General features: G+C 39.9%; 1 protein-coding gene across 2 annotated transcripts in view; it reads right to left on the bottom strand.

The window, feature by feature from the left end:
• The window catches only part of SLC25A13 (solute carrier family 25 member 13), a 194,462-nt gene that overhangs the window by 154,078 nt on the left and 19,863 nt on the right, over nt 1–20,521 (bottom strand). For both annotated transcript variants that reach the window (XM_023226599.2, XM_023226600.3), the window contains exons 2-3: nt 16,264–16,317; nt 6,825–6,967 (exon numbers count right to left, since the gene is read on the bottom strand). In XM_023226599.2, coding sequence (XP_023082367.1) covers nt 6,825–6,967; nt 16,264–16,317 — 197 coding nt within the window. The remainder of the gene's footprint in view (nt 1–6,824; nt 6,968–16,263; nt 16,318–20,521) is intronic.

Here is a 20,521-nt window from a genome sequence, read left to right as displayed (position 1 = left end):
CTCTCCAGCACTCTCAAGATAAAGAATCCCAATCCTTAATATGAGATACAAGTCCCTACACAGTCTGGGCACAGCCCACCTCTCCCACCACCATGCCCTGCACTTCCGTGCTCCAGGCATGCCAGCCTCTGCATTTCAAAACACAGGGCCTTTGCAAGTGCTGTTCCCTCTGCCTGCAACTCTCTGTCCTCTGTACTCCCACCTCCAACTCCTGCAGCTCAAATGTCACTCATGGAAAGTCTTCCCAACTTCCCAGTCCAAATGAAGCCCCTATTTGCTGTTACTCACACCATCCCACTCTTTCATAGCAGTATCACATCAATTCACATTTCTTTCACGCTCCCTGATGAATACCTATCTGCTCCATTAAATTAGAAGTTCCAAGAGGGCAACAAGCACTGTGCTTTTTTTCCACTCACCATGTTATCTCAATATACACAACTGTGCCAAGCACAGAGACGAGGTTCCCAAAGAGCTGCTGAATGACTGGAGAATGTTCGGAGAGAAGCTCCAGCATGGAAGGCTGACCAAGGCACCCAAGGCACTCACGCATCATTCCATTAGAAACAAGAGTGCCACAGAAAACAGGATCCCTCTCTCAGCAAGCTGGAGGTGTTAAGGCCATAAGCGCACAGGCATTTAAATTCCCTGCCCGGAGTTCCACCCCAGCCCACACATAGGTGAAGTCTTTAGGAAGCAGCCATGACCTCACAGAGACAATTCACAATAGGGGTCTCTGCCTGGAAAATGTCTGGATCAAGCCAAAATACCACTAGAAAAAGGTTTTTTCTGGATCAGGCTGGTCTTCACAACTATAAGCTTTCTAATGTCCCGGAAAAAAACAGCTGCATGAGTGTATTCATTTCCTGGGGCCGCTGTGACAAAGTACAATGGGAAAATAAAACTGGTACACTGAAGAGGCATCTGCACTTCCAGGTTCACTGCAGCATTATTCACAATAGCCAAGATATGCAATCAACTCCAGTGCCCATAACAGATGAATGGATGAAGAAAATGTGATACATGCACACAATGGAACACTATTAAGCCTTTAAAAAGGAGATCCTCTCACTTGTGACAATATGGATGAACCTGAAGGACAATATGTTAAGTGAAATAAGCCAGGCACAGAAAGATAAATACTACATGATCTCACTTATACATGGAATCTAAAAAAGTCAAACTCATAGAAACAGAGAGCAGACTGGTGGTTGCCAGGGCCTCGCTTTGGGGAAGGGGACACTATGGGGAAAGGCCCTGGGGTGATGTTGGTCCAACAATACAAAATTTTAGTTAGAGGAGTAAGCTCAAGAGACCTATTGTACAACATACTGACTATACTTAATAATCATATATTGTATACTTGAAAATTACTAAGAGTAGATTTTGAGTGTTCTCAACACAAAAAGAAATAAGTATATGAGGTAATGGACATGCTAATTAGCTTGCTTTAGCCATTCTACAATGTATACATTGTATACATATTTCAAAACATCACATTGTATATCATAAATATATTCAAATTTGTCAATTAGAAAATATAAATAGCTGGGGCTGGGTGCAATGGCTCACACCTATAATAATCCCAGCACTTTGGGAGGCCAAGGCAGGTGGGTTGCTTGAGATCAGGAGTTCGAGACCAGCCTGGCCAACATGATAAAACAATGTCTCTACTAAAAATACAAAAATTAGTGGGGCATGGTGGTGGACCCCTGTAATCCCAGCTACTCAGGAGTCTGCGGCAGGAGAATTGCTTGAACCAGGAGGCAGAGGTTACAATGAGCTGAGATCATGCCACTGCACTCCTGTCTGGGCAACAGAGCAAGACTCCATCTCAAAAAAAATAAAATAAAATATAAACAGCTGAGTTCAGTGGCACATGCCTGTAATCCCTGCTACTCCAGAAGCTAAAGCAGGAGGATAGCCTGAGCCTAAGAATTTGAGACCAGCCTGGGCAACAGAGCAAGACCCTTTGCCTAAAAATAAAATATAAATAAACAAACAAATAAAACAAATTACCATAAATTGGGTTGCTTAACACAATAAAATTTATTCTATCACAGTTCTAGGGATGAGAAGCCCTAAATCAAGAGTTCAATAAGGCCATAGACTCTCCAAAGGCTCTTGCAGAAAATCCCTTCTTGCCTCTTCCAACATCTGGTGACTCCAGACATTCCTCGGTTTATGGCTGCATCGCTTTCATCTCCACTTCTGTGGTCACCTGTCTCTTCCTCTTCCCTGTTTCTGTGTCAACTCTCCCCTTTGCCTCTATCTTCTAATGACACTTGTGATGGAATTTAGAGCCCACCCAAACAACTCAGAGTAATATCTTCATCTCAAAATTCTTGATTTAATCACAGATGCAAAGACTCTTTTTCCAAATAAGGTGATATTTACAAATTCCAGGGATTAGGACTAGATCTCTTTGGGTGGCCATTATTCAGCCTGTTAAGGTGAGTAACAGAATTCAAAATACAGTTTCCATTCATGGGCTTTTGCGAAAATGCTTCTTAGTACACTTAACTAAATTTAGTCAACAAATTGATATAAAACTCTAATTTGATTATTACACATTATACACATGTACCGAACTAACAAACACTCGGTATCCAATATGTACAATTATTACACGCCAACTAGAAATCAAAGGAAAAAATAACTGAGATGTTCACGGTTTTTGCAACTAAAAGATTTGTTATAGGGCAAAGGATAAAGGCCATCTAACATTTTCCGTGTCACAGTAAAACACTGAGATTTAAGATAATAAAAAATCTAAAAGAAAATGTCAACTAAAGAGGACTGTGCGATTATGAGAAGAGGCAGCTCAGAACACTGAAAAGGCCAAGGAATTTAAAACCTGACAGGCCTGAGCACCTTTTAGCTACAAACTGTTTAAATACCAAGAGCTTCAGATATCTCATCCGTAAAACCAAGAAAACAAAGTCAGCCTTTCAAATCTGTCACAAACTTTTGAGAAAATACACACATTATGTTATATTATATATGTAAAATATATGTTACATTGTTGTTACCTGATAAATGTAAGTCTGTATTTTTGGAGATTATATGTTTTAAAAAAAGAAAAAGCATGTCTATTAATGGGAAGGGGGATAAAATAGAAGGCAAAGTACATCAGAAGGTATTCCAATTATTTTTTATTTTATTTTATTTTATTTTATTTTATTTTATTTTATTTTATTTTATTTTTGAGACGGAGTCCTGCTCTGTCACCGAAGCTGGAGTGCAATGGCATGATCTCTACTCACTGCAGCCTCCAGCTCCTGGGTTTAAGCGATGCTCTTGCCTCAGCCTCCCAAGTAGCTGGGATTACTGGTGACAGCCACCATGCCTGGCTAATTTTTTTGTATTTTTAGTATAGATGGGGTTTTGCCATGTTGGCCAGGCTGGTCTCGAACTCCTGACCTCAGGTGATCCGCCTGCCTCGGCATCCCAAAGTGCTGGGATTACAGGCATAAGCCACTGTGCTCAGCCTATTTATTTATTTTTTAAAATATTTTTGCTCTTTCGTATACCTTCAGAGGTCTTCCAATTCTATCAAATAAAGGCCCATAAACACACTAATGTATGCAGGAACTAAAATTTTCACAGAGAGAAAGAGACACAAAATTTAAAAAGCAAAGAAAAATCCTATAATGTTAAATTTAAAAGGAGATGTCATTAGGAACTTTTAATTTTTTAAAGTTTGTATATTTCCCAGCTCTTTTCACTGAAAAGTCCGAGAAGCAGTAACACCCTGATAACAATAAGCCAGTGCCCAGAGCTTTGTTTCTAAGCACATTCCCAAATAAAAGGAATCAGACCTTCTTGTTGGGGCGGGGTAGGGGGAAGTGATTTCCAGGTCAAAGGCAGGAACAGCCCAAGGTGAGCCTGGAACAACTAATTTGTCAAAAGCACGGAGCATCTGAAAGCTGAGAATAAGAAGCCAGCTTGAAGCCCAGCCCTCCCACTGACCAGATTTGAGACACTTTGCATGTAAGAGCATACTGGTAATGGAGTATAATACAGAATTAAAGTAAGTAAATCCAGGAATTTATGTTGATATAAAAGATTAAAAGAGAAAGAAAAGGGGGGAGAGGAAAGAAAGTTTCTGTTTACCAAAGAATGTTGGACAATAAGTATAGGAGAAATTATAGGATTAGAAAAATCGCCACCTTCTAAACATCAATAGAATAACTGATTCAGCAAAGAATCATCATCGATGCTAAAACCATTAGGTGAAAGGTTGCTGGAGAAAAGGATATCCATGTGATCCTGATGTATCATCCCACAGATTATCTACTCATATATAACGACAAAATGGAGTCTTTACAATGGAAGTATCAGGTGGATGCCACCTTCATCAACTGATCAAACAGCATCACCAACACCTGGACACTATCCCTCCTGAGGACATACAATAGGTAGTATAGAATAGCTCCTAACCTATACCCCAAAATGTATCCTGAATTGAATCAGACAATGAGGAAACAATCAGACAAGTCCAGAATGCAGGACCTTCAACAAAATAACTGGCCTAGATTTCAAAAGTCAGTATCATGAAAAACAATATAATGTTTCTGTTCTGTTTTAGAGTAAAGGAGACATAACAAAATGCGGTATAATCTTCAATAAAAAAACAAAAAAGAAACAAGAATAGGCAAAGAGCCATTTGAGGTAGGGAGGGGAGGTGAAGACACCAGATCTGTAAATATACTTGAAAGTTCTAGTATATTTAAATACGGATTAGACATTAGCTGATATTTGACATGATCATTAATTCTCCTAAGTGTGATAATAGCATGGGGGTTCATGCAGGAGAATGTTCTTAGTCTCAGAAGATAAATGCTGAAATATTGTGATGCATACAATTTATACTTAAGTGTTCCAACCAAAAAAAGAAATTATGTGTGTATATATTTGTGTGTAGAAAATGTGTGTGTACAAAGAGAGCACAAAGATGGTAAAAATGTTAATAAAAAGTCAATCCAGGTGAAGCGTATAGATTGTGTGCTCACTGTATTCTCTCAACTTTTTTGTGGCTCAGAATTTTTTTCTGTAGTTTAAAATTTTTCCAAATTAGAAAAAACTGATCTCAAATATTAAGGCAGATAATTCATGTTGCATGTGAACTTGGTCACACTTCCTCTGAACCATGAGCCATTCTAGGGAGTGAAAAAACAACCAGATTTTCCACAGAAAAATGCTTGCTGGAATAAGTCTATGTTTTGCATAGCTTCAGCTTAAATGAACTACTGTGAAAATACACCCCAGCCTTTTCCCGCGCCACCCTGCTCACATACTACATTTTCCTACCAAGCGAAGACTCCACCTTGGGGTGAGGGTAGAAAACAAAGGTAAGAAGGTTAAAAAGGAAACCTTCTGCCGCTTGAACAGAGAGAGAAGGCATAATCCAACAATCCTCCAGAAAACTGCAACAAGTAGATCATCTAATTTCCTGCCTGCTCCCTCCCACTCATCAAGGTCTTCATTTTACAGGAGGTCCTTTCCATTAAAAAAAAAAAAAAAAGCGTGACAAGTGCATAAATAAAAAAAGGAAAGTGCCAGTGAAAACTGAGAGTATTTGAAGTACACAAAGACATTATGCATGGGTTATATTTCAAACCACTGCATGTGGGAAAATCAGACACATGAAGATTCCAATAAACAGAGAAAATTCAGTGCTAGAGAACTTCATCTCAGAGTGGTAGGTAACTGCAATCTGTCAAAAGGGTGCTGGCAAGCAGCAGGAACAGAAGCGAAGTCTCCTACAGTTTACCTAGAGAAGGAAGAAGGCAAGGTGTTTTACAGTTTACCTAGAGGTTAGTTCTTGTACATTATACTTTGGCTATTAGCAGACATTGGTGTTTGATTAGCAAGAGTTCAGGGTCCAAACTTCTGTGTTTAATGGTAAAAGCCACTGCATCTTATACACCTTAAGAAAACCCCATCTTTAAAATGAAAGCAGAAGGCCAGATGAAGTGGCTCATGCCTGTAAATCCCAACACTTTGGGAGGCCGAGGCAAGCGGATGGCTTGAGCCCAGGAGTTTGAGACCAGCCTGGGCAATACAGCAAAACCCCATCTCTACAAAAAAACACAAAAATTAGCTGGACATGGTGGTGCACGCCTTTGGTACCAGCTACTCAGGAGGCTGAGGTGGGAGGATCACTTGTATCCAGGAGACAGAAGTTGCACTGATCCAAGATCATGCCACTATACTTTAGCCTGGGCAACAGAGTGAGACCCTGCCTCAAAAGAGGGGGGGAAAAAAGTTCCAACAAAATGGAAGCAGAGAAGACTGGTAGGGAAAAAAAGAATCCAAAGGCATTGTGCAGCATGTCCTATTTAATTCTATATGGTACAGTTTCTTTCCTCTAGCTTTTGCAGAGTGCCTTTCTTGGGGCTTTGGAATCACATGTGAATTTTTAAAGGCGATTTGATCAGAAAGAAAGATTACAGAAAAGTTAACGTTTACAGAGCTAGGTTGTACATTTACTCACAATTTTACAGCCGCCTTGAGAAATACCAAAGGCATATAAATATTGTCATATATCTGCACACCACCACCTTGATGACAATAATATTTCTCGGAAACGGTAAAGCATTCTTTAAACGAGTCAAATATATATATACTGAATCCCCAACTTGAAACAATGACTGAAGGAAATAATTATTACTCAAATAATGTAATAATAATAGTAGTAAGTACAGAAAATGGTCCTAAGAGATGGAAAGGTATACATTTAATCACTTCCTGGTCATTAGAGCAAAAGAAAGCTGTGTCAAACAAAAAGAATTAAATGAGATAATTAAAAATAAACATACCCATCTTTGGTCTGATCCACCACTCCACTTAAAAGTTCCACAGTCTTTGGATTAGGCTGGCTTTCTCCAAAAATGTTCAAGTATCGAGTGACAAAGTCATTGGGGGACATGAAAAATTCACCGTTTTTCTCAATGCTTGCATACTGTTTTAAAAAAAAAGAAAAACAATATTTTATATATTTGATTTTCAAAAGTACATAATCATGGGATCGATATGTGAAAAAGCTGAAAATATCCAAATGATAAAATATCAGATATGATTATGTACTCTTCACAATGACCATTATCTCCCAACACTTCAAAGAAAAAACAAGTCAAATTTTATGTGTATAAACTTAACTGGGAGCAATGTTTTCCCACAGGGACATTTGGCAATATCTGATGGTAATTAAGATTGTCACAACATGCGAGGAAGGGTGCTACTGACTCCAGCGGGTAGAGGCCAGGGATGTTGCTAAACATCCAGCAATGCGCAGGATGACTCCCTGCAACAGACAGTTCTCCAGCCCAAAGTGTGGGCAATGTCCAGGTTCAGAAACCCTGGTTTACAGAAATTTGGAAAGACAAACTATGTCTTGCTTGTTAGCAAAGGCACATAGTTTTAAAAATAAAATAAAATAAAAGTGGAACTACGAAGTCATGGAGACAAACAACCTAATTCCTTTGCCCCGTTCCTGCTTTAAGAGCATCAAAGATACAAGAAAGGATGGCAAACAAGCTAAGCTGGAAAGCAAACTACTAAGTGCATATCATCTTGAGCAATCTTACGGAGGGAGGCAGTAAATGCTGCTCTAGTTACTGTCCTCTCCATTCTAAAGCATTACCATGCAGAAATGCTCAGTAAGAATTAGGTGGCATACAATGCTTCCTCACAGTGTTCTCCTAAGGTCTGGCCCTTAATGTGATAACACTCCAGCCTGGATAAGAGGGAACCCACTAATTTCTGTTGCATGGAGCCCTAAGGGTAGAAATGCTGAGAAACCACATGGGATCTTGTGGTGTCCTTATGAAGCAGGACACGGCCTCTTGATCCTGGGGACAAAACAGTGGTTTGGGGACTCAGGATGCAAGGACAGTGCATCTACAAGAACAAGCCTAGCTGGGTGACAAGAACCACACTGGTAGCCATAGTGATGGAGGGTGCGCAGGGAAGTGCCAGGGCAGTGTCTCCCCTCTCTCTCTAATCCAAGTTAAGCCTGATAAAAACTGTTTTTAAAAGTCACTTGTCATTTCTACATTTTAATTCCAATGCAGACTAACGCTTTGCTCAGATACTCAGTAATAATAAGCTTTGGTGTCCCACGGGCCTGGATTGTGCCTCTTACCACCTGAATGGCCTCAGGTAGGTAACTAAAGCTTTTGGTAACTCAGGTTTCTCATTCATAAAATGAGTAGAACAACATTACAGCTTCATAAGACAGACGCTAGAAACAAATGAGATAATCATATCATCTACTTAGCACAATGCCCTATACACAATAAGTACTTTATATTACATAAATGCTCTATAGTATTGTCTTACAGGTAACATTTTTTTAGCACACTACAAGGGAAAGGCTCAAAGATGCCCCAGTGATCCTACCAGTCTTCAGTTAGCATTTAATTCAGCTTTTTGGACATGTAAAGAATTATACTTTGATTTTCCTAATTGAGCCAAAACAAGATGAAAATATAAAGGAAATATCACTGCTAACTACAGCAATCCTACGACTTAGGAGTTATACTACCTAAGCTTGCCCCTGATAGTGAATAATTTATTTTAACATACAATTTAACTTTTCTAGTACCAGTAGACATTTCCAGTTTTTAGTATTTTTAAATAAAGCTAAGGTAGCAAGCTTTGTATATAACATTTGTCCAAATTCCTGGCAATTTTCAAAGGCTAGGTTCCCAGAAGAGAAACTGTTGAGTCAAAGGAGAGGAACTTTTGGGCTCTTGGTACTTATTATCACACTGCTCCCCAGAAAAGATTGTACCAATTTACAAGCCCACCAACAGTGTGTGAACATGCCCTTTACTCGCTTTGGTCTATTATATTTGTTGCAAATATTTTTCCAGTTTGGTATTTTTATATAATTGAGTCTATAGAATTTTTTTCTCCTTTGAAATTTCTTCCATTACTTTTCTAAGCTTAGACACTAGTTGTATTAGTCTGTTCTTACACCGCTAATAAAGACATACCCGAGACTGGGTAATTTATAAAGAAAAAGAAGTTTAATGGACTCACAGTTCCACATGGCTGGGGAGGCCTCACAATCATGGTGGAAGGTGAATGAGGAGCAAAGTCATGTCTTAACATGGCGGTAGGCAAGAGAGCTTGTGCAGGGGAACTCCCATTTGTAAAACCATCAGACATCGTGAGACTTATTCACTACCAGGAGAACAGTATGAGGGAAACCACCCCCATGATTTAATGATCTCCACCTGGCTCCACCCTTTAAATGTGGGGATTATTACAATTTAAGCTGAAATTTGGGAGGGGACACAGCCAAACCTTATCACCAGTCTTTCTTTCATTTCAGGACTAAATATCAGAGAGTTTCTCTGAGTTTTTTTAAATTCTGCTCTCCCTGCAGCAGTGAGCAGAGGGTCCCTATAGGGGGAACAGACTATATCCTTATAGCCACCACATCTTTAAAATGTCATTAATCCTTCTTTGAGAATATTTTTCGCTAGCAACCTGAAGCCTTCCTCCCTTGCAATTTTCGGGATTTTTATTATGGTTAAACATACACCTGAAAAATGGGAAGAGTTTTAGGAGTTCTCATACAACGTTGTATAATACTTATTGTCATCACCAAGAAATACCACCATACCCAGTGAAGATGACAGCAAAGGAAACCAGAAGGAACTTATCACTACAAATGCCCATTCCCCAAGGGCAGGGGTCCTATCTGGCCTGCTCACCACCAGTCACAGTAAATTGATAAAGGTTTGTAAGCTGTGAATGAGCAGGGTAGAACCATAATCATCCAGTTGCCCTTTTGCCATGAATCACTCATATCCTGGGACTGAAGGACAAATCCCCTACACTGTTTTCCAACCACTGAGAAGGTGCACACAACAGGTCACTGCATCTGCCCATCCTTTACTTCGATTCCCTGTTATAGGGATGGAATACAATATAATTAAGGATTTGAATCTGGATTGGGTATTTCATATTAGGGAACTACCATTAATTTTATTAGGTGCACAATGGTATTACGACTGTGTAGGAGATTGTTTTTATTATTTGAAGCTCTATGCTAAATTATTTAGGGTGAATTATAGTGATAGCTAAGTTATATTTACATTAACATAAATCAGAAAAAAATGTATAGACTAATATGACAAGTATTACTTTAAATTAGATGATGGTTATGTGGGTGTTTACTACTGTATTTTCTGTATGTCTGAAAAATTAGCACAATAAAGTTAAAAATAAATTTAAGAAACATAAATGGTCAATAAATATATTGCTCTATTTAAAAAATGAATATTTTAAATAAGATACAATTTTTCAACTAACAGATTGGCATAAAGTCTTTTTTGTTGCTGCTACGGTATTTTTTTTTCATAATAATCTGAGTTGATATAATGTAGGAAATGAACACTTCCATGTTCCCACCCAAAATATATATTGAAACAACCTTCACGAGTGGTAGTCTACCAAGAGTTGTAAACCCATTCTAACCCAATGGTGCCACTTCTAGGAATTTATCCTAAGAAAATAATGCTAGCTATATGCAAAAATGTAGGTACAACACTATCATTATAGTGCTGTTATGATAGTAAAGCACAGGAGACAACTAAATATCCAATAATAAATAGTGGTTCGATAAATTAGCGCAAAACAGAAATAGCCATATGTAGGAATATTATGCAGCATTAAAAATATTGTAGAAGGCTTCCTTTCAGCCGGAACCACCATCTTCCAGTAATTTGCCAAAATGATGAACACAAAGGGAAAGAGGAGAGGCAACCGATATATGTTCTCTAGGCCTTTTAGAAAACATGGAGTTGCCTGGCTAACGCGGTGAAACCCCGTCTCTACTAAAAAATACAAAAAAAACTAGCCATGCGCGGTGGCGGGCGCCTGTAGTCCCAGCTACTCGGGAGGCTGAGGCAGGAGAATGGCCTAAACCCGGGAGGCGGAGCTTGCAGTGAGCTGAGATCCGGCCACTGCACTCCAGCCCGGGCAACAGAGCGAGACTCCGTCTCAAAAAAAAAAAAAAGAAAGAAAACACGGAGTTGTTCCTTTGGCCACATCTATGCAAATCTGTAAGAAAGGTGATATTATAGACATGAAGGGAATGGGTACTGTTCAAAAAGGAATGCTTTGCAAGTGTTAACATGGCAAAAGTAGAGGAGTCTACAATGCCACCCAGCATGCTGCTGGCACTGTTGTAAACAAACAAGTTAAGGGCAAGACTCTTGCCAAGAGAATTAATGTGTGTGCTGAGCACATTAAGCACTCTAAGAGCTGAGATAGCTTCCTGAAAAGGGTGAAGAAAAATGATCAGAAAAAGAAGGAAGCCAAAGAGTAAGGCACCTGGTGTCAGCCTGCTCCACGCAGAGAAGCACACTTTGTGAGAACCCACGGGAAGGAGCCTGCGCTGTTGGAAACTATTACCTATGACTTCATGGCATAATAGGTGTTAAAAGAAAAAAAAAAGACCCCTGGACTGTAAAAATGTTTCTCTTCATCGAGTAGAAGTGTGGTGTCCTCTCCCCCAAAGAAATATTTAAAGCAAATTTTAATTGTGTCCTAATTCATTGTATAATGTCTTTATTAATGAAATTTAATGTATTGCTTGCCAAAAGATGTGAGGTAGCTTATTGCACAAGAAATTACTCAACTGGTTAGAAGATGGCGAGGTATTATTTATGACATATTTGTACTAGTTTAAAAATAGTCCCTCTAAATCATCATGGAAGAAATAAAGTAATTTACAAAAATAAAAAAAAGTAGAAGCACATTGAATTATAGGAAAAACTATTTGTAACATAGCAGGTAAGGGAAAAACCTAGATATAAAACAGTAATTTTTTTCTCCTAAGGGGAAAAAAAAATTATATACATACAGAGAGACACATAGACTGAGAAATAAATATATAAATATCTGCATCTACCTTCCTATGCAAAGATCACAAGTTACTTTTGTTCATATATCCACCTTTTAAATTTTCAATAAATAAAAAATTGGTGTGATAAAAAGCTTTCCAAAAAGAGAATTAACTGTTTTTCAAAATTTACCTACAAACATTTTAAAAGTGGATACCATGCTTTTGTTGACAGAACAATTATAAAAATCCAAGTGTAATTCACTATGTTACTCTGTAATATGTCTTACGTTTCTCATTCAGCCCTTTTCCCATCTTTCGCTACAGAGATTTAATTATATGAGACTATATACTTCTAAACAGTTGACATGGTTTGTCTGTGTCCCCTCCCAAATCTCACCCTGAATTGTAATACTCCCTACGTGTCAGGGGCAGGGACAGCTGGAGATAAATGAATCATGGGTGCAGTCTCCCCATAAGTCTCACAAGATGTGGTGGTTTTATAAATGGGAGTTCCCCTGCACAAGCTCTCTTGCCGGTCACCATAAAAGACAAGACTTTGTTCCTCATTTGCCTTCTACCATGATTGTGAGGCCTCTCTAGTCATGTGGAACTGAGTCAATTAAACCTCTTTGCTTCATAAATTACCCAGTCTTGGGTATGCCTTTATTAGCAGCGTGAGAACAGACTAATACAATAGTGTGCATCATCTCTTTTTCTCCCTGAAGCTACTGGCTCCCTCTCACTTTCTCTGTTCTTATTATACTCTCTGCATCCAGGCTGTATTTCCTCTCTGCTCTCTCTCATCCATTATAAAAAATCAGCCATCTTCATCAAAGATTCTCTCAAAGTGACTCTATCTTGCCATTCTCCATTCCTCCTGCTGCCACAACCCTAAGGCTGCCTAACTTGTGGCCTTGTTGCAACAATCAAATCTCACTTACCTCCTTGTCAAAAAACCTCAAATGCTTCCTACTGTTTAGTGGAATGCCAAACCCCCAATTACCTTTCCAATCCTGTCACCCACACCCTGTGATACTTAGCATAAAAAGTTGTATTTAAATAAACATTTAAAGGATGACCAAGACTCCTTCAACCTGGAGAGGTTGTTTTCTCCCCGACTCATCTCCAGGCCTTCCCTCGAATGCGTTCCTTGTCGCCTCTCCCACTTGTCCCTGAGACTCCCCAAGTTTTCTCTCCTCGAGGCCTTCCCTGACCACTCCCCACAACAGGGGCTGCTCCCTCCTTCCACCTCCTATAGCATTTGCTTTAACCACAGTGTGGGCCCTTGGAGTATGCCAACTTTAAGATTCTTTGTTACTTCCTGCATTCCTATCCATCTGGTCTCCTATATAAAATCTGAGCTCCCTTAAGATGTGGTCATTGTTATACACCTTTTGCACCTCCCACTCACCACAGAGTTTCATGGTGTTTTATTTAAACTGTAGGCACTCAATACACATCTGTTTAAGCTAACAGGAAGCAACTCCAAAAGCACTAGGCAAACAGAAAAATGCATGTCATTAGGCTAGAAACAAAACTGACTTCCTAGACTTTAACTTCTACATCTAGATGAAACATTACCTGCCACTTGCCACAAGAACATCCTCCATAAGAAAACATCTGTCGCTGGCCAGGTGTGGTGGCTCACACCTGTAATCCCAGCACTTTGGGAGGCCAAGGCGGGCGGATCACGAGGTCAGGAGATCAAGACCATCCTGGCTAACATGGTGAAACCCCATCTCTAACAAAAATACAAAAAATTAGCTGGGCGTGGTGGCAGGTGCCTGTAGTTCCAGCTACTTGGGAGGCTGAGGCAGGAGAATGGCATGAACCCAGCTAGGCAGAGCTTGCAGTGAGCCGAGATCGCACCACTGCACTCCAGCCTGGGCGACAGTGAGACTGCATCTCAAAAAAGAAAACATCTGTTGTATGCCTTAGCCCCACATGTTTTATAACAAGTCCTGCCCTGACTACTACCAGCCAGGACCCTGTGCCCCGAGCCAGTCCAACTGTGTAGCCATTCCCTCCACACACGTGGCACTCTGACAGCTCTTTACTTTGTACGTGTTGTTTTCTTTGCCTAAAAAGGTCTTCCGTTGCCAACAAACCCTTCTCTACGTACTCATCTTTGAGCGCAGTTCAAACATTACCACCTCTCCATAACTTAATGACTCTCCATAAAAGATATAATTAGACCACATCATCTTCCTGTTAATTAAGGCTGTACAATACTTATCAATCATATCATGGCTTCTGGGGTTTTTTATACTTACACATAGTTCTCACTCAGATATTTATGGACAGGAGCCATGAGGTATGCATTGATATATACCCAGTCCATGAAACTGTACCCAGGTACCTTCAAAAAAAACAGTGGAACTGATTCTAAATTCTCAAATAAATGAAAAGGTCAGAATTGGGCTCATTTTAATCCCGCAGGAGCCCTCTTTCCTTATCTGGCTCAATTTCACTGGCTGTCACTGATCTACAGAGCTGCCAACTTTCCTGCTACCATCACACCTGGTGTGAAGGCTGCAATGAAGCTCCCTTCCAACTCCCAAGCTACAGAAGAATCCTCTCTTTACGTAGGTTAGCAGAGAAAAGGGTAGGATATTTCACATGGAATTTTTACTAGGAAGAAAGTCAAGTCCGGAAAAAGTCACAGAAAATCAGCAAAGTAGACAGGTTTACAGAATGCTTACTGCTGATCCATAATGAACTAAAAAGCTCAGCCTCGTAAAGTCCCCTCATTGCTGTGTTTCCCGTTCTTCCCCTCACCACAATACCATCTGTGATAAATGGTAAACCCGACATCTTTAGCATGCTAAGCCAAGGCAGACTTGGGTTGGTACCACACTATCCAGGCCTGGTGAGGTCACCAGAACTTTTGCCAGATGCACAATCCTTTCCACAAACTGCTGACTGCTGTTTTCTTCAGGTACGGCCCCCCTGACGTCATCTCTTAGGGCTCCAAGCCACATACAAATTCTTACTCAAAAGTCACATAGTCCCAACCACCCCAAGGGAAGAGAGTACTTCCCTATCTATCCCAAAGGTTCCACCCTCGGCCTTCAAGTGCACTTAAACAGAAACACTACAGGTGTCTCTCCAGAACTCTGCACGGAATCTCACCCTCTCTAGGTCTACCTGATCAATTAGACTCTCACCCAGTATAGTCCTGTAGGCTGCTGAAAGTGGATGTAGCAGCTGACAAAGACACATTGTTCCAAATTAAAGTCTCAGTCTAGCTTCTCCAGGGACCATACGGCCTTGAAAGGTGGACACAGCCTTTAAGTGGAGTCTTATCAATGGATCACACCAACCAGTGAGATTCTAAAATGCACCATCTATTGAGACATATATTATGTGTGTATATATATTATCTTACAAAAGTGGCATTTTCTTTTTTTGAGTACTTTAACTTCAGCTGAATAACAGAAAGGTGTTTCAGTGTCTGGAATCTGAGACAGACTTTTATTCTATTAATCATTCACTGCCCAATATCACAAAATAGGTGGAAATATAAGATGCCAGTGTAAGACACAAACTTCTATCGTGTCTGTTGTGCTCTAGTATCTACTATTATCCATACTGGGGCCTCCTCCCAGGATACTGCAGTCATCATAAAGTGATGATAATGATGACGATAACAACAACAATAGGCTTCTACCAGGGAGAGACAGGATAGGCCCATGGATGAGTGAAGGATTACTGAGATGTTTACAATGAACTTTAAACTTCCTAGGAGAAAAAGCTATATGGGTCAATACTGAAAGGGTAAATGGGTTGCAAAACTCAATACTCCAGCAACTGCTTTTATTCACATACCTTACACCAATTGAGATAAAAGAAATTAAAATACAAACAATGTTGTCATCACAGTCACCTACAAATTAGCTTCCTATACATTTTAAAAAGCAGATGCATTTGTAAGGCTCTCCCCTTTTAAGACATGTTGGGAATTTTTATTTTATTTTATTTTATTTTTATTTTTTATTGAGACAGAGTCTTGCTCTGTCACCCAGGCTGAAGTGCATTGGCATGATCTCAGTTCACTGCAAACTGCCTCCCAGGTTCAAGCAACTCTCCCGCCTCAGCCTCCGGAGCGGCTGGGATTACAGGCACATGCTACCACACCTGGCTAATTTTTGTAATTTTAGTAAAGATGGGGCTTCACCATGTTGGCCAGGTGGTCTCAAACTCCTGATCTCGGGTAATCCACCCGCCTCGACCTCCCAAAGTGCTGTGATTACAGGCATGAGCCACCACACGAGGCTGACACTTTGGGATTTTTAAAAAATATAACAATGAAATAAAGAGCTGTTTGAAAATAATCTTTAAAGGTTATAGAACACAAATCAAACAAGAAACAAAATAGATTCCTTTATACTGACCTTCAAAAATACTGTTCTAAGCTCAGCTGGATCTGCTCTCTTGGTTAAAGCCACCTAAAAATAAACATAAAAATGTTTATGTTATTACAACAAAGCTGAGAAATCAAGCTAGCCGACTAAAGGAAAATAAGTCTCAGGTTAGAAATTAGTGTATTTCATTTTTGTACTTAAATACCATGTTACCCCAATGCATAAAATATGCCCCCTCCCCATTTTAAATTAGACTCCTTATGTAGCTTCTAAAATGATACAATTTTATGCAAGGAAACAGTGGCAAAAGCTCTTAATATCTAATGCTGAATATATATAATTTATTAAAAACAAAGAAAAGATGAAACATTACAAGCACTTGGCATTTTTTACTTATAATCTAGTGTAAACCATGCTCTTTCACAGGAGAATTTAAATATACAAATGTTTGTCAACTATGCAAGAGAACATATTTCTGTTTGTTTTTGAGACAAGTCTCTCTCTGTTGCCCAGGCTGGAGTGTAGTGGTGCGATCTCGGCTCAGTGCTACCTCCGCCGCCCAGGTTCAAGCGATTCTCCTGCCTCAGCCTCCCAAGTAGCTGGGATTGCAGGCACGTACTACCAGTGGCAGCTAACTTATGTATTTTTAGTAGAGACAGGATTTCACCATGTGAGCCAGGCTGGTCTCAAACTCCTGACTTCAAGCGATCTGCCCGCCTCAGCCTCCCAAAGTGCTGAGATTATAAGCATGAGCCATCATGCCCAGCCAAGAGAACGTAGAATCTTAAAGAAGTCAGTGAACTAGGGCAATCACATTAACTCAAGGGAGCTACCTCTCACAGTTTCACCATGAACAGGCATGTATACCTCACTACCTGGGCATGCCAAAGAACTTCTCCTCCTTTCCTCAGCTTTTAATTAATAAATCATAAGTCTTCAAAAGTATGATATTATTCTACATATTTTAGAATTACAAGGGGCTGTGGTTACCTTTGAAGAGCAAAAATTGACAGATTAGGTCAGAATGGGTGTTGTGCTTAATTCTCCAGGCCACAAAGTCCAAAAACATAGCTGGGGAAAAAGCAAGACAAACTTGAACATGGCTTCCCCAGGCCAACACAAAAGAGCCCTTATGTGGAACCAAACAGTGGGTTTATTCAATGTCCCAACACCCAATCCTGCTGGCAAAAAACGTCATGAGACTGAGTTCTCACCAAGCACAGAGTCACCCCATGATGAAGCCAAGGAGAGGCTCCTGGAACCACCCAACACTGGACCCATGTTGCTATCCACAGGGAGACTTATGCAAATTGTTCCAAATCCCTTCTGTGCGCTAGCGAAGGCTGTTCTGAGATCTTTGGACAATGAGTTCTCTGTCTCTAAATATCTAAATATGGAACTGCCTGAGCTCCTAGGCTCTCCACTGTCAGGAATAATTTTATTAACTAATCACTAGAATGGGAGTAGACTTTCTGAAACCTGATGCTTGGTCACCTTGTTTCCCAAAGCAAAACTGATAACTCTTCATTTCAGCTGAGTACTCGTAACCAACAAGGCTATTTCCATCCATAAGAATACTTTTTTTTTTTTTTTTGGACATGGAGCTTCACTCTTGTTGCCCAGGCTGGAGTGCAATCTCGCGATCTCAGCTCATTGCAACCTCTGTCCCCCAGGTTCAAACGATTCTCCTGCCTCAGTCTCCCAAGTAGCTGGGATTACAGGCATGCACCACCACACGTGGCTAAATTTTTTATTTTTAGTAGAGATGGGGTTTCATCATATTGGCCAGGCTGGTCTCCAACTCGTGACCTCAGGTGATCTGCCCACCTCAGACTCCCAAAATGCTGGGATTACAGGCATGAGCCACTGCGCCTAGCCATGAATTTTTAATCTTTTTTAAAATCCTGAATTAGTAAGTGTTCTCTGCTGTTCAACAGAGGAAAAGAAAACATACTGCTAGTCAGCCTAAGATGAATGACTCTGCTGCCCTAAAAGCTTCAGAGAGGACTCCCTCCTCTCAGATCTCTTATTCTGAGAAAGGTAGGGTAGGACGAACACAAAAGAACATGGGACAGCATAAAAATGCCTCCATCCTCCACTTTAAGAGCAGAAAAATCCCCTCCTTGGTGGTTAGAGTCCCACATCTCATGGAAGTACATAACACTTTTTCCAAAAGCATACGGTACGCTAAGTTCTTAACTGTTTTCCTCTTAAAAGCAAAATAAATTTTCCACAAAATGAAGTATTCTTGCTGTATCTGAATACCACATCCTTTAAAATCTAATTAATTCTTTATGCCATGAACTTTATAAGGTCTCCCCTGGGCAATGTTATTTCAGAGTAAACTTCACCTGCCCTAAATTCCCATAGCACATTTCTGCCTACGGATCCTGAAATGTATATTCAGTGCTCCCCATCAGAACTACACCTCAAAGCGGGAAAAAAAGTGTTCACTTTGTAACCCTCTCAGGGTCTAGGGCAGAGAACACAAATCAAAAAGCCAGAGAATGACCCAACACTTGTAAGACATGTTGCCAAGTATGACTATTATCTCATTGGATTCTTGCTGCAAATCAGAGTCAGATAGGATGGATATTACTGCCCTAATTTTACAGAAGAGGAAACCAAAGCTCAGAAAGCATCAATTATTTCCCCAGAAAAGTCAGATCAAGTGCCAATCTGACATTTCTAAATGTTTTCTGAGCTGAGATCAGATCCCAAATATTCCATCTCATACCGTAGTGGCCTTACTACTGACCCACATTACAGGCAGCTTCAAAGTGATGGTAATTTGCATTAACTGGCAATATAATACAGTCATGCATTGCTTAACAACAGGGAAACATTCTGAAAAAATGCATTGTTAAGTGATTTCATCATTGTGTGAACATCCTGCAGTGTACTTATACAAATCTTGATGGTGTAGCCTGCTACATACCTAGGCAAATGAGATAGCCTATTGCTCTCCTAGGCTATAAATCTATACAGCATGTTACTATACTGAGTACTGTAGGCAACTGTAAAACAATGTGTATCTAAACACAGAAAAGGTATGGTAAAAATATGGTTTTAAAAGATTAAAAAGTGGAACATCTGTACAGGGCAGCTCTATTATAATTTATGGGAACACCATCCATATATGTAGTCCTTCATTGACGCAAACATCCTTATGTGGTACATGACTGCTATATAGTATAAGCCTAAAAATCAAAACTCTCCCAATTTCTCCTAACAGTGTGTAGTCTCTGTCCAATGCTGTGATTAAGGACATGATCTTACAGGAATGGTGGCTCATACCTATAATTCCAGCACTTTGGGAGGCCAAGGTGGGAGGATCACTTGAGCCCAGGAGTTTGAGATCAGCCTGGGCAAGATAGTGACACCCCATCTTCATTAAAAAAAAAAAAAAAAAAAGAACATGGTCTTAGTGTCAGATCATCCTCTCCTCAAATAGGGAGCAGGACCAACCTCATAAACTCACTGGCTATGTGACCTGGAGGCCCTGACCTCTCAGCCTCACCTTCCTCATTTATAAAACGGGGAGTCCTAGACAGCTAGAAGACTAATATGAGATAATTACATAAAGTGCTTAGCACCAAAAAGGCCACACAGTTAAAGTGCTCATAAATGGTATCTATTACTATTTGTATTATTTACCCAAAGATGTTTATATTCTACCATGTTTATGCCTTAATAAATCTAAATGATGGGTAAACTGTCTCATAATTTGGAAGGGAGAAATTAGCAAAAGAGAAGAGAAAGAAACTCACAGATCTTCAAACACACTCACCAAACCACTAAATAAACATTGCGGCCATCTTAACTCATCATCGTCTCAGCTACCCTGCCGCCAACCCAGAGCTCCAGGTACAGCAAATCGTTAATGATCACTACAAGATTTCTCTGAGGCCCACTAAAATTTGTATCAGGTCCTGCTACAGTCTATTTAAGGATAGATAAGTATGGTTCAACAGGGGATGGATTCAGAAAAATTACTACCAGCCTCCTGGGCCTCATCTCTACAGTAATTCCATCTATTATTCACCAGTCAAATGCTGTGTGGCTGTTTGGAATTTCCATTTATACTACTATCTCCCATTCCTATCTTCTTGTTTAAGCGTCATTTGCTATGAATAAAGAACACTTACACAACTTAATTGAAGACAATGCAAAGTCACAGTGAGATGTACCAGTTTTCTGAAGGTGTATTTCAATGAATGCTTCCCAGGAAGTTCTATGAGCTGGAAAAAGGAAGCCACAGAAATGTAGCCACACTTTTAAAGTCAAT

The sequence above is a fragment of the Piliocolobus tephrosceles genome, chromosome 8 (genome assembly GCF_002776525.5).
Source record: "Piliocolobus tephrosceles isolate RC106 chromosome 8, ASM277652v3, whole genome shotgun sequence".
Classification (NCBI taxonomy): Eukaryota; Metazoa; Chordata; class Mammalia; order Primates; family Cercopithecidae; genus Piliocolobus; species Piliocolobus tephrosceles.
This window is presented reverse-complemented; position numbering and strand designations above follow the sequence as displayed.